Genomic DNA, 13,724 nt, shown 5'->3' with positions numbered 1-13,724 from the left:
CTGCAGCATAATGTCTACATAGTATTTGGAAATATATTGTGCATACATGCTTATGTACGTACTGACATACATAGTGACAAAGAACAGAATCAGGACGTATGTTTCCAGTTGGCTTGAAAAGAGCAAAGGAATACAGCAATCCTGTTAAAAATCTCAGCGAATTCAACCAGACAATGCTCTTACACAACACTGGCCAGACTGAGGAAAGAGTCAAGTGGAGAATTCTTCTAAGTGGATGAGCAAGTGAGGAGGAAAAAGAAGTCAAGAAGTCCTTAAAGTTACACTAGCAGATGCCAGCTCTGCCAAAAATAGATTGGAACAAATTCTGATAAGCATTTTAAAAAAAACAAGAGGAAAATTTTTCAGGAGCTTAAATAGTATGGGCTTCAGCTGATCACAGAGTTTCCCAAAGAAGTAGGGTCAATGCCATGTAAAGTCACTTCAGCCCATGCACCAGTACTTTGTGACCTATTTCATAAGGAACCATATACACAAAATACTTGGTTAAAGGCCTGTTTAAAATGATTCTTATTCTGCATTAGCAGCAGATACCATATGCACAGCCTTTATGAATCCTATGTTGCAGGCTCCACAAATATAAATCTTTCTCTGGACAACCTCTTCTATTCCTAGCTTGTGACTGCAGAGTTTTTCTAGAAATTGCAATTGCAATATTGTTGAGGAAAAAGGTGCTCTTTGAAGTCTCAGCTGAAAAGGAAAATGGCCCATAAGCTCTTTTGCCTGAGAGAGAGTTTCTGAACCATCCTTCTTAAGCTTAGCTTTGCTGACTAAGATGCAAATCTCATACAGGCTCACTGGGCTGTCTGATATTCTCACCATAGCTGTCTGAGAGGCTGAATGAAGTCATCTTTAAGACTGAATTTAACCTTGATGTGGAGATCCATACCATTCCAGGTTGTTATCATGGAAAATATCTGTCGTTACTGCTTTTGGAGGTGGCAGCAATGGTGTGCCAGGGCACGGTACCAGGGGCGATGATTACACAGCATCCTACACTGCAGCATGGAGAAGGTGAAGCTCCTATTCCAGCCCAGGCCTGAGAGCAGAAGTCAAAAGAGGTAGGGTCTAAGCTGCTCTCAAGGGGAGTATATTTAGGCAGGCTTTATGCAAGTGCAGTGAAAGTGTCAGAAGTGTATCTGCCTTCCCACTCTCCTCTCTGGAGTCCTGGCACCTCTCCTTTCCAGAAAGTTAGTTCTGGACCTGCTCCTGGCACCGTGCCACTCTCACACTGACATTTGTGCTTGCGTTAAGATTATCTGTAAACAGAACGTGGGTGAATTCAGATCTTGGCGTCACCACCTCGTCCACCGCCCGCGGTGCTTACCTGCTTGTTTCTCAGAGGCTGAATCACTTCCCTGATGCAGAGATCCAGGTCATTGATATAGCCTTTCTCTGTCTGTATCAGTTCTGCAATGATTTTCACTCTCTTGGCCATCATCTGTCTGGTGATTTGTTCTTCGTTCTCCTGGGGTGAGGTGGCAGAGGATAAGCACCCAGCCGGTGGGGCCATTTTTTCTGTTTAAAAGAGTATTAGAGGAGCGTCACAACCTCATCATCCTCACCAATGCCTTGCCTGATTGCTGATACAAAAGGCCGCAAGTGCCCTTTCTCCCCTGGCTCTGCCTTCCCCACTGAAAGCAAAATCCAGGGAGGTCCCTTGGTCCCAGGCGGGCGCTGTGCCATGGGAATCCCTGTGCTAACCCGGCTTGCCCTGCACTGCCACAGGCGAGGGGCTGAGGGAAAGAAACATTAACCAGGGCCTGTGGGAAACTCCCAAATCCTCCTGGGGGAGCAAGAAAAGAAGCACGAGAAATGGCAATGCTGTATCAGACTGAGGGTCATCCAGTCTCCTTCCTCTAAGAGTTACAGGTTTGGGGCAGGAAACCCTTCAGCTGGCAGTAAAGGGGTAACCTATCACAGGGTACTTCTGCTTTGATATTGTATATGTAGGCCGAAATTTTCCCTGGAGCGTAAGATAGATCCTTGTCACACTGAAATCCAAGGGGGGTTGTACACCACGTTCCCTTCTGCTCCTTTGAAAATACAGATTTGGGGGATGGGAGGAAACATGCTCCTGTGAAGGAAAAAGGTTGTGTTTACCATAAATAAGTTTCACTGGAATAACCTTTGCTCTGGAAAATGTAATATCGAGGTCTGTTTATAGGAGGCTGAGGGCTGTAGGTACTGGGAGACATACTTTCAAATGATAATAATGATACTAATGATGACAATGAAACTTGTAATTCTGTTTAAAAGGGTTCATTTGAAAGAGAGAAAGGAATTACAGGAGATCATTGGGATCAGGATAGTCTTAACTATTTTTCCATATTTAAAACCTAGAATATCTGTTTTGTTCCAAATATGTGGAAATGCAAGAGAATCTCCTATACACTGGTAGTTTACATATGTTACAGGACCTGGAAACGGCCTACTTCTCTGTAATGACGGTCTACCCTTTTGCTGGCTCATAAGCCACTCTGCAGACATTTGCGTCAGCTGTGCAAAGGGCACAAAATTTTATGTGTCTACACTGACAATCTGCGTATTTTTCATTGGGAAAAACACTAAAAACAAGCGAAGGACTTCAGCAGATATTCTGGTGTTTTACTGCTAGCCACAAGATGGTGCAGAGTACCAGCAAAGATGGACATGTCCTTACTGTATTCGTCTCCGCATTACCCGGACTGCGGCTTGACAGCATGGGGTTTATTGCTCAGGGGCAAAGGACGGGAACCTCTGATGAGGATCAGACTGTTGCGCCCTTGTGTCGACTTCTTACAGGAACTGTACTGTACGAAGAGCCAATAGCAAGCAGTGTGTGGTGCTTTGCCAGCTGATAACCAATACCGAATGTGTTGCAGCTGTTGAATTGATTTTCAAGGGCAAGGTCATGAACGCGCAGTGAGCTTCGAAGCTCACCAATACAGTGAAGGTCAAGGCCGTACACTGATAACCTGGAGCGGGACTTCTGAGAAGCCAAGCGACTCGGGCTTCCCAAGAGGGGGAGCTTTGAGCTGTCATTCACTGAGAGCTGTAAAATGTTGTAAAACCACTGTATCATCCTCAGCCCCTTATGCAATTATGCTGACCGCTGATACTCAGAACGGATAGTTTTGCTATTAATCTTTCTCCTGTCAGACTTTCTAGTCAGACAGACATGGCCATAACTCCTGTTTTAAATACCGCTTTTGGGGCTGCACCTCTCCCTCTGTTTTAAACAGGGAGGACCAGGAACCGAGGTAAATCTGGGGGCCTGTTTGTTCAGTGTTCTTCTGCTGAGATATACTTCCCTTCTTTAAAACAACCACTGCTTTTAGCTTTGAGTTTTTAGCCTTGAAGTCTATGTATAATGAAGGTGTGAACATTTTGTTCTCAAGTTCATACACGGACAATAAGATGGAAATATGAGCAGGAAGTTTTCCCCTCTCCGAGGCTTGGGCTATCAAAAGACTTTTAAGCTGAATTCTGCTCCAGTGAGTGCATGCTCGTGCAAGTGTAGGAACTGCACAGGAGCACCCCCTCTGCAGTGCTCATCCACCAAAGATGCTGGGTGGTGGAAGAAATAAACTGTCCTTACTTTGGTGAAGAGGAGAGCAAAAGAAGTACTACTACCACCTCATGGCTCCCTCCGAGCAATGTCCTACTGGGTCTTAGAATCAGACCTCCCTGCCTGCTGCTTACATGCTAGAATGGTAAAATAATTACCTCTAAACCTCTGAAATAATAACCTCTAAAAATTATGGTACGTAACCACACTTACAAACTTGCGATGAACCACACAACAAATCATTTATGTCCCATTTCTGCACCAGAATCAACATTCTTCTTGAGATTAGGTGTGAAACGGTGCGTGCGTGCGTGCGTGTGTTTGTGTGACCGTTTGTGAGAGTCGAACAGGATAATTCCTGAACAAGTGCACAGAGGACAGGACAATCTGGAAGATCTTAGAAGTGTCATTTCGTCTTAGATGCAGCACTATTATGATATGAGATGGAATGTGAAGGTAAACACGAGATGCTCTGCAAAGGAACTTTCTAATCTTTTCTACTGGTGGCAGGGGAGGGCGTTATGTGAACAAAATACAGCCAGCGTATCCCACTTCAGGCTTGAAGTTGCAATCCCGAGAGTGGTTGTTCTTTCAGTTTATGTCATTAGATCGCCTTGATCAAATCTGATACCTGAATTATGTCAGGGCTCATCTATTATCCTTATTGCATGATAGATAATCATGCCAGGAAATAAAAACTATTCTCAACAGGAAGAAATAACTATGAGAAATATCAGGTAGATTCTGTTTCCGTACAGAAAACATGTTTTTTTAATAAATGTATCCTTTTGTTAAAAGTAATCTAATTTTCCATTTTACTCAATATGTTTGCTTTTTCATTTTAGACATGTCTGTCTCTATAGAATGCAAGAGCAAGATACTGAAGTGATGATTACAGCCAGAACCTGTGATTTTATGTTCAGCCGATTGCTTTTGACCAGTTCGAGAACATTAGTAGCTTGCTGAAATCCTTGTGGAATGAGTGAAAGTTTAATGAATGCAGAAACATCAAGTGCGTATTTGGAATATAAGTAGGCTTGTTTCTACCTGCTATGTGTACCAACAGCCAAACAGTCTGAGAGAGAGGATTAGCAAGCAGAGACATTGCTGAGGCTTAACCACTACAGTAAGAATTTGGCTGATTTGTCCTTGGAGATGCCAGGTTTAGGAAAAAGGAAAAACTATTTGTTGAATGGTTTATTCATCAATTATGTCTTAAGACCAGTTTACAAAAATGTAGTTGGTACTTTTAATAGACACAAAAATGTATAGCAAAATGTAGTGTTTGCAACTCTTGCTTTGCAATGTTAGTTGCCTGCAGTGGTTGCCTTGCTCCAGGACTTTGCTTTGGTGAGGACAAGGAAGATGATGACTTTGGTTTTTCAGCTGAGCTACTGAAGTACACAGCTCTAGTCACACAACACGAGAGGTTATCTATGTAATGACATGGACAAAGCAGCTACACGTATTAGAAAAATACAATTTTTTGAAAGTATGAAGTCTGAAAATATCCCCCAGATGGAGACATCCAGCAACACAATGAGAGCATGGAGGAAAAGAGATTGCAATGTGTGAAGGCAGCTCTCTTGTAGGCCCCACCGGAGGTACTGGGGCATCCACAGCAGCTGACTGGAAGGGCAGCCAGAGCAGGTCTACAAGGTCTACGCGTGCAAATTCCCCAGGCTTTCCCACCCTATGGAGTGAGCAGCTCCGAGAGGACTGTTCTACTCCTCCTTCCTCCCAGCTGAGATAGTCACCTTGGATATTGCACCTTGGATTTGCCCTTAGCGCCAGGCCCCAGATGCCTCAACATCCAGTGCTTCCATTTGGAAGTGAAGTTGCTGGCACAGAATACAGCAACAAATACAACAGTGTCAACGCACGGAGTGAGTAACAGGCCGCTTTGTTTCTTAAGCAGTATTCTGAGGACTCCGAAGGAACGCAAGTTCTGCACTCGCACTGTGCAGAGAGGGGAGTTCTGCCTGGCACGTGGGAGCAGTGAAGGCATGAGTTATCATGGCATGACAAACAAATTACAGTGTTACTGTGTTTTCACCTGTGAAACCTGAGTCTCACACCACCTTAGATAAAATTATTCTTCTGCAAAAGCGAGTCCTCAGATAGCCTGTACCCTCAGATAACCTAGAGATTATACATGGGAATGTACACCATTTTTTATCAGCTGGATTTGTAAATGAAATACAGGCAGCCAAATCCAGGGACTGCTGCTTTGGCAACTTCCCTCTCCCCTCTCCTTGGTATCTCTCCTGGCAGCACCTCCGCAGCTCTGCCCTGGCACTCTCCCGCAGGTAAAGCAGGAAGGGGAGGCTGCGGAAGCCCCTCGCGGGTGCTGGGAAGGCCGTGGAGCAGGGCGATGCTGGGCTCCTCTCAAGTGAGGGGGCAGCGGGGAGCCTGACAGGGGACGAGCCAAGGAGAAAGGCGGCATGTCCTGCTGTGTGAGGGGGCAGAAGTGCACCACAAGAGCTAAGGCACAAGCAGTTTTACTCCAGATGCCTCTGCCCTCCTGAGGGACCACTCCACAGGGGTGTCTCGAAGGTGGCTTCACCAGTCTTGCACTAGAATTACTGTGGTGCGAACTAGAAGAAGTAGGTCCACCGAACTCAAATTTGGGCATGCAAATACAGAAGAATTGAGCAGGGGTTGTGGATAAACATCCTTCTTTTTACTTCCACACGCATATAACAGCAGTATTGTTTAGGAGCAGGATTTTTGCACATAGGCTGTGAGTTACGCCTGCAAAAAGCCCCTTTTTTGAATATAGGAGGAGAATGCTGCAGGACCAGCATGACCTTGCACCAGTCTTCCTGGGCAACAGGTTCTCTCATAGCATCAGCATCGGAGACTTACTCACAATTAGGTCATTCAATCTTTGATCATTTTTTGTTCCATAAAGTATAGAAAATATTTACATTCAATATGCAAGGTCTTTCTTCAATTCCTTGACAGCCGACTGCTTTAATTATACGTGTGCTGACAGGAGTACAGAGAGATCCCATGTGACCGTGGTGGAAGGGAAGAAAGCTTATCATCAGGTGACAGAAGAATGCCCTCATTGTTACCGCCAATACTTACAAATAAACCTTTCCAGCGTGTCATAGACCGATACAAATATACCACTCCTGTGGCAGGGAGCTAATATGTTAATAACGCAAGAACCGAGGGAGGGCTCCATCTGAGCCATTTCTCCTGGGACACAGGCACCTCAAGATTTGTCATGGATTAGCCGCAAGAATTGTAAGGTGGGTAACCCGCAAAGCAAGGTATTTTGATTAATACAACGTTGCTGATATGCTCAGAAAAGGATCCCTAAACCTCTTTGGGTCCTAGTCTTCTCTCCCTCAGCCCAGTTGTTGTTAGTGCTTACACTGTTACAGTACCGAGGAGCCCTAAGCCACACAGTAGGACTTTATTGTGCTATGTGCTGTGCAAACACGGCAGCACAAAGTGGATCTGGCTCTGAAAAGATGAGATCACTTCCCAACCTGCCTGTCACTGCAATAAGTTCACGACATGACTCCAGATTTACTGCGGAGCACGTTAACAGAATTAGGTCCTCTGATCTCAAATTTGCACATGAGAAAATAAAGAGATTTGTTGGATTGTGATTTTTCATCACATTGCACAGTGGTATATTTTCATGAGCCTATCTCCTGCACTTCAGGAAATAGTGCAGTCTTTTACTTCTTAACTGTACTTCAGCTGAGAAACAAACCAGCTGCTCCAAAGATCAATACATTTAGCAATGAAATAAGATATTATCTGCATTGTGCTACATGTAAAGTTAATCAGTAAGTATAGTCCGAAGAAGGAACTGTGGAGAGACGCATAAGATGTTTACTATTGGCAGGAGATGCCGAAGCAGAGAGGCTGTGCAAATTGCCATTTTCCGCAGGAAGCAGCAGTGCTGCGCTGTGCGGGGAGGGCAGGAGGACAGGGGGACGGAAGAGGCTGCTCTGCTTGCGATGGAGTGACGGGGGGATGGCTTTCCTCCAGCTGGGCTTTAATATACCAAGGGGGAGCAGCTTTCTAGGAATCTGTATAACTTCACGGGTTTCGCCTTAAGTTGTGGTGTTGGTTATTTCTCATACCTGCATCAGACACAGACAAAATCTGAAATTTTTGGGTTCAGATATGAGACTGAGGCAATGTATTGTGGTAGCCGTGCGACTTGAATCAGTGCACCTATTATAGGTACAACACTGCTGTATTTTAAATTAAAGTATGTGCAAATCATTTGACAGTACAGTTCACCCATCCACAGCTGAAGTTATAAGGAAGTTAATAAGTAATAAACTTTTAACACAAGGAGTATTTTCAAATCATGTATTATCTTGCTGAACACTGCAAATTTTGATCTCAGATTCATTCTGGAAACCCACCATTTTCTATAGCTCATTTCTCACACTAAGCACAAGTTTGGTATATGGTTATTGACAAAAACCAACAACCTCTCCAAAACCTAACAGACTGTGAACTATCTTTTAAATCTCTTTTTCTGGTCTTCCCTTTTTGGTTTATAGCTTCTACCCTTGTGATACATCATATCTCCCTCTGCCCTGATCTTGCAAGCATCTGTGTGTCAATAACTGCATCAAGCATCCCCCTCTTACTGAAATACATAGGTATTCACAGGATGGTAGCTTTCGGTTAATTTAAACACTGATCCCAACTTTCATGCAATATACAGATATTAATAAATTTATTATTAGAACTGATACTGATGGATGAGGCCAACTCCTACCAGCTAAGCAACTACAGATAATACTTTTGAAAACAGATTCGCTAAATACCATTTTGTGCTGCCACTGCTTAAAGAGAGTAGCAAGTTCTTCAGTCCTCCTGAGAGGATATATTTGCAGGATTTTCTAGTGACTGTAGAGCAGAGCAGAGCATCGAAATATCATAGAAGCTGTGTCTATCTACTCTCTCAAAATGACCCTCGGTATTAGTTCTGCATCCTCCACAAAAATTAGTGAATTTATCTTCCTTGACCCCCTTCTTCCCTCTTTAGAAAAGTGATGCTTCCATCCAGCTCATGGAGTACCCCAGGACAAAGATATATATGGCTTGATCCAGGTATTTCTGGATCAATCCAAGAATAAAACTGCAATCCGAGTGCTGGATAACTGTATAATTGTATCATTAACCTACCATTTGATAGTAATGCCTTATTTTACCCTTATTTAAAATGAGGCTGACAGTACCTAGTTACCTCACAGGATGAGTTGAAAAGCATGCCCTAATGTTTGCCAAGCTCTTCGAGAATATAATGCTTACTTTGCACCTCGTTTCCTCTTGAAAAAGAGTAAAAGGTGGAAGTGCCGAATATCCATTCATACCAGATAAGGTATTGAAGGGGTATATCTGATAAAATAATTAACCATGAAAAGGCTTATTTGTATTTTTAATTATAACCTTAATTTTAAAGCGAAAAAGACCCCCCCCCTCCCCCGCAAAGATTTGCACCTTTAACAATGCTGTCGTTTTCATGTTTGCAGATTTACAGAGCAAACCACCCTGATTACCTTGGGGATCTGCTCTGGAAGGCAGGCGCCCTGTTTCACCCTTTTTAGAAAGCATTTTGGATTCCGTATGAAAGCAAAACAAAGGGAAATGCAAGAGCAGAAACTGAATTGTCAAAATTTTTATACCTGCCTGCTTCCTTGCTTGCTTGCTTTTTGGTTTATTGGCTTTTATTTGTGGACCTGTATTTCTAACATATTCAGCGGCACTTGAAGCATGCACTTCAGAGCTGGTGGAAAAGACCAGGGTGGCAACAACACGATTTTTACTCAGGAAACCACATAAACCCGACAGAGGGCTGGAGGGCACCTTGCAAGGTGTCCCGTCCGTGCTTCACCTTGCACCAACGTGCTGCAACTCCGACCGAGGCCCAAGGGTGCAAAGACACCTCGCCACGCGTGCTGCGGATGGCTTGCCCTTCCTCTCGCAGTGCCGGGCCCTGCAGCCTCTCGCGCTCGGCTTCCCGGCGGAAACCTGTCCCGCTCGGGGGAGATTCCTTCTGTGGAGCTTGCTCCCTGGTGTCTCTCCCATCTTACGCATCCGTGCCTGTGCCAACGCTTACCACGGCTCTGCAGGCTGTCTACTGGAGAACATATTAACAGGGGACTGTAGGAGGGAGGGTAGCTAACCACAGAGCTTTCCGACTGTGTGCCTCCAGTTCACGTGGGAAGCAACTGCAAATTATTACTGGTTGTGTCTTTTTGCAAAACGTTTACCATTTCAGGGTGATGGGGGCCTCTGGACCCGGACATACCCAACAGTCTGTGTGTACCGCCAAGAGCTGTATGGTTTTCTTACCAAAAATGAAGAACTTAAATATTTTGTGCCAGCAAAAACACTTCCCTTATCTTGAAGTGAACTGCTTCACCTTCAAGCACTAGTAAGAAAAATGAAGAAGATAAAGGCCTGCAGACATAGCACATCATCAGCGCTGGTGGGTAACATGTTAGGTCTGGGATCCTTAATCATTAATATCAGATCCAGGCTCATCTGGCTCACCAAAATTTGATCCAGATCAGGCCTTGGCACACCCCTGCATTTCTTTCTGTTGATACAGTGAGCTCACAGCGGAGGAATTTCTATCGGCTTTACATTTTCTACTGTGAGGATAAACTACTTCTAATCCAATATAAAGCCTGCAGGTACCTTGTTAACCCATCAACATTTTCCCTAACAAACGCGAATAAGCAGAGTGAGCCCATACCAGCCGAGTGCTTTGCGATCGGTGGCCACGGCAGCCTTCAGCTGGTGGCAGGAGCTGTAAAGCTGGATTTACCGTCTCGTTGGACTGTTGCCATAAACATAACCTCGCACTGCCATGACTACCCCGGCTTCCCCGCCTCTTCTGCTCCCGATTTAAACAGGAGACATTCGTGGCGTGAATGTACGGGACTCGACACAGCAAAATCTCCTGCTTTTTGCAGGATCCCCTTCTAGTCACCACTCCCCTGTGCCAGGACCTCAAAACGACCTTGCCAGGGCAACCCCGTCACCAGCGAGACCGCTCTTCTGGCGCAATGAATGCGTCCGCCACGGGGGTGGCCGGCCCGGCCGCGTTGATCAGTGCTTGCACCCCGAAACTCCTCTGGCAGATGCTTGCAGTGCATGCCTGACTTAACCGCAGATTTTTCATTTTCTCATTGATTAGCTATCACTAGAAGGGAACAGTATAATCAATGAACCTCTTTGTTGTTTTCAGTGTATGCAGCCCCCACATAAATCGCATTATTTCCTATTTTATTATTTTACTTTCTGCTTTTATCGTCTCTCTGAAGGAATGCTATTTCCTAATTAAATGCATCAAACCCATAATACGGTAACCTGAAGTATATTACTATTTTATTTCCCAGTAAAGGATTATTGCCACGAGAGTGACTGTCACTAGGCAGTTTATGTCTCTATTAGTAATAAATGTTTATATTATAATATAGTTATAATAAGGTTTAGGACCCTGAAAATCCACAGAAATTGGTCAGTTTGTGTTCCAGAGCGCTCCTGGAAATAGCCATACATGTTTTTCACACTTTTACTTGATTTATGGCATTGCATTTAATTTTTGATTGACAGGTTCATTGCTGACATAATTCGACAATTTCTGGTCCTGATACAAGTTGGGTATTTGAAAAGAAGCACTCTTCATAATGGTCCAATTTGAATCAGCATATACATTAAAACGTGTATTTAGATGTATTTCAGTCCAGGCGTGTACAATCTGGGCAGCAGATAAACACAGTATAGATCCTGATATTTTTCTCTGAAAGAAAAAATTGCCCTTGATGCTTCTAATTATTTATTATAAACCCCACTTCATAAGACAACAGAAGGCTGATAGCCAGATATCGCATTCTCAAATTATTGTCTGCGTTGCAAATATGCTCTGGAAGTGAAGGAGAAAGATGCCAGCCACGTCCGCATTTTGCAAGAACACGACCCAAACCTTGCTATTAGCTTCAATCGTACTTTCTGTCCTGTGGACACGAGATTATTTAGAAAAATCAGCGGGAAACTTTCCCTACGCTGGAGCAGGGGCGGGGGCGAGAGGGGCACTAGCCCACTCCAGCTGCACGCGCGCTGGGGCCGGGGCCGCATGTCCCTCCGCTCCCCGTGGGCTGCAGCGCGGAGGGCGTCGAGGTACCACCCCAGCCCGGCGCATCGGCGGCAGCGGGGCGCGAAGCGAGTTTCCCCGGTACCTTGCAATTTCTGGCTGTACTCCGTCCTGTCCGACTGACTCCTCCGCAAGGTGCCGTGGTCCCCGCCGGCGGTGCTCTCCACCACGGGCTCCGTCCTCCTCCTCTCCCCCCTGTACAGCTTGTGCCTCAGCAGGGCCAGATTCCCCCGGCGGGCCCCGGGGCCGTCGCCGCTCGCCATGCTCGGCCTTGCCTTGCGGGGGGCGCGAAGGAGCGGGTCAGCCGGGCTCGAGGGAGCGGGCTGGGGGGCTGGCAGCGCTTTGGGAGGAGGGCTGCCCGCGGGGCCGGCGTGGGGCCCGCGGCCTGGCCCTGCCACCCGCCCGGGCGGCTCCACCCCCGGCAAGCAAACGCCCCGGGCAGCGTCTGCATGCACCTGCCCTGCGCGCAAGCACGCCCTGCGGCGCAGCTTCCAGGGCCGGCCCCGAACCGCCCGCGTCCCCCCCTCCCCGGGCTTCGGGGGGACGCCCCTGCCCTCCCGTGGGCGCTGGCACCCCGACGCGGGGCTGCATCCTCCCGCGGGCACCCGGGCCGCCCCCGCCGGGCGCCCGCAGGGAAATGCCCCGGCCGCCGTCCCGGGCTGCGCTGCCGGGGGCAGAGGGGGAGCAGGGGGCAAGACCGGGGGAAGCGGCCGTGCACGAGGCCAGCCGCCCCCTTGGCCCTCGCGCCTTCTCCTTCTGGGGGGCTAGTGCCCAGCCGTGGCCCCTGCAGCCCCTCCGGGGTCGCCGGGGCCCTGGGTCCGAGCGTGTATAATCGCACCTGCCGAGCTCCCGAGAGCTGCAGCTTGCAGGCCGGAAACTCCTGATCTACGGGTTTGCAGGGAATCAGATTCCCCAGGACGAGGAAGAAATGCGTGTGTGTGTGTGTGTGCGTGTGCTGGGAAGGAGGGGGGCCGAAAACCCGCTGCGAGGTGGCAAGGGGCCAGGAGCCGATGTTGCTCCAGCCCAGGCTGTGTCCGGCCTCACGACCGTGCACCGCTCTGCGGAGCGGCGGCCGCCCCCCTGCCCAGCGTCTGTGCACGCGCAGGCGACACGAAAGAGTGCCAAGGCCCCGTGCAGGCTGTCGTTACAAATTACCATGCCCTGATGGCCGGGGAGTGGACGGCAAACCACCTGCTCTCGCTACCTCTACATCAGCCCCCGGAAGAGACGTTATTATACCGTTTGCTAGCAATGGCCTCTGGCATCGAGGCACCGTCTAGCGATCCTCCGTAGCGCTGGTCTAATCAAGCTCATGTTAAAACAGCAGGAGCTGCCGGCATCTGAGCTTGGCCTGGACCGACCCCAACAAGCCGCCCGCGGTAATCACCGCAGCTGCCTCGGCACCGACCCCCTGCGGCCCCTCTGCCCTCGGAAAGGGCCTGGTGGGAGCCCCTGGTGCAGCTTAGCCGTGTCAGGTCTCGCACCCACCTCCTGCCCCGGCGCCCGCTGAGCGGCAGCGCCGGCGCCCGTCCCGTCAAGGCCGCCGCGCAGGCTGCCGCAGCGCTCCCACGCCGCCTCCCCGAAGCACTGCGCAGTGAAAAGCCGCAAGCGGCATGCGAGGTGGCGGCAGGACCCCATTTCCCACTTTGATTTTTCTTTAAAGAGCTCATTAGGTGATGTTACCTCCCGCTTAAAGCCCTAATCCCTACCCAGCAGCGAAAAGATGATGAAACTGTTAAGCAGTTACTGCTTCGAATGCAACGGTGTGCCAGCGCTGCACAGATGTGCAGTCCAAACACCACCTGGCTGAAGAATAAAGTGGGGAGAAGGACACGCCAAAGTTTTGGCCCTCACACGGGCAATTCACATATTAGGTCTCCTTTCTGATATTGCCCCAAGAAAGTCTTCTGTTTCACAAGTTAGACCACAAAAGTTCCTTAAAAGGCCCAAGCAGCTGTGGAGACAGCGAGGAGAAGCGCACGCAGGGAGCAGCGACGCTCCTGTGAC

General features: G+C 47.8%; 1 protein-coding gene across 1 annotated transcript in view; it reads right to left on the bottom strand.

Moving 5' to 3' along the window:
• ARHGEF38 (Rho guanine nucleotide exchange factor 38) overlaps positions 1-12,136 on the bottom strand; it is a 40,095-nt gene extending 27,959 nt beyond the window's left edge. Inside the window, exons 1-2 of the mRNA XM_026108808.2 lie at positions 11,803-12,136; positions 1,346-1,536 (exon numbers count right to left, since the gene is read on the bottom strand). Coding sequence (XP_025964593.2) covers positions 1,346-1,536; positions 11,803-11,980 — 369 coding nt within the window. The 5' untranslated portion in view covers positions 11,981-12,136. The remainder of the gene's footprint in view (positions 1-1,345; positions 1,537-11,802) is intronic.
• Between the last annotated feature and the right edge of the window lie 1,588 nt (positions 12,137-13,724).

Source organism: Dromaius novaehollandiae, chromosome 4 (genome assembly GCF_036370855.1).
Source record: "Dromaius novaehollandiae isolate bDroNov1 chromosome 4, bDroNov1.hap1, whole genome shotgun sequence".
Classification (NCBI taxonomy): domain Eukaryota; kingdom Metazoa; phylum Chordata; class Aves; order Casuariiformes; family Dromaiidae; genus Dromaius; species Dromaius novaehollandiae.
This window is presented reverse-complemented; position numbering and strand designations above follow the sequence as displayed.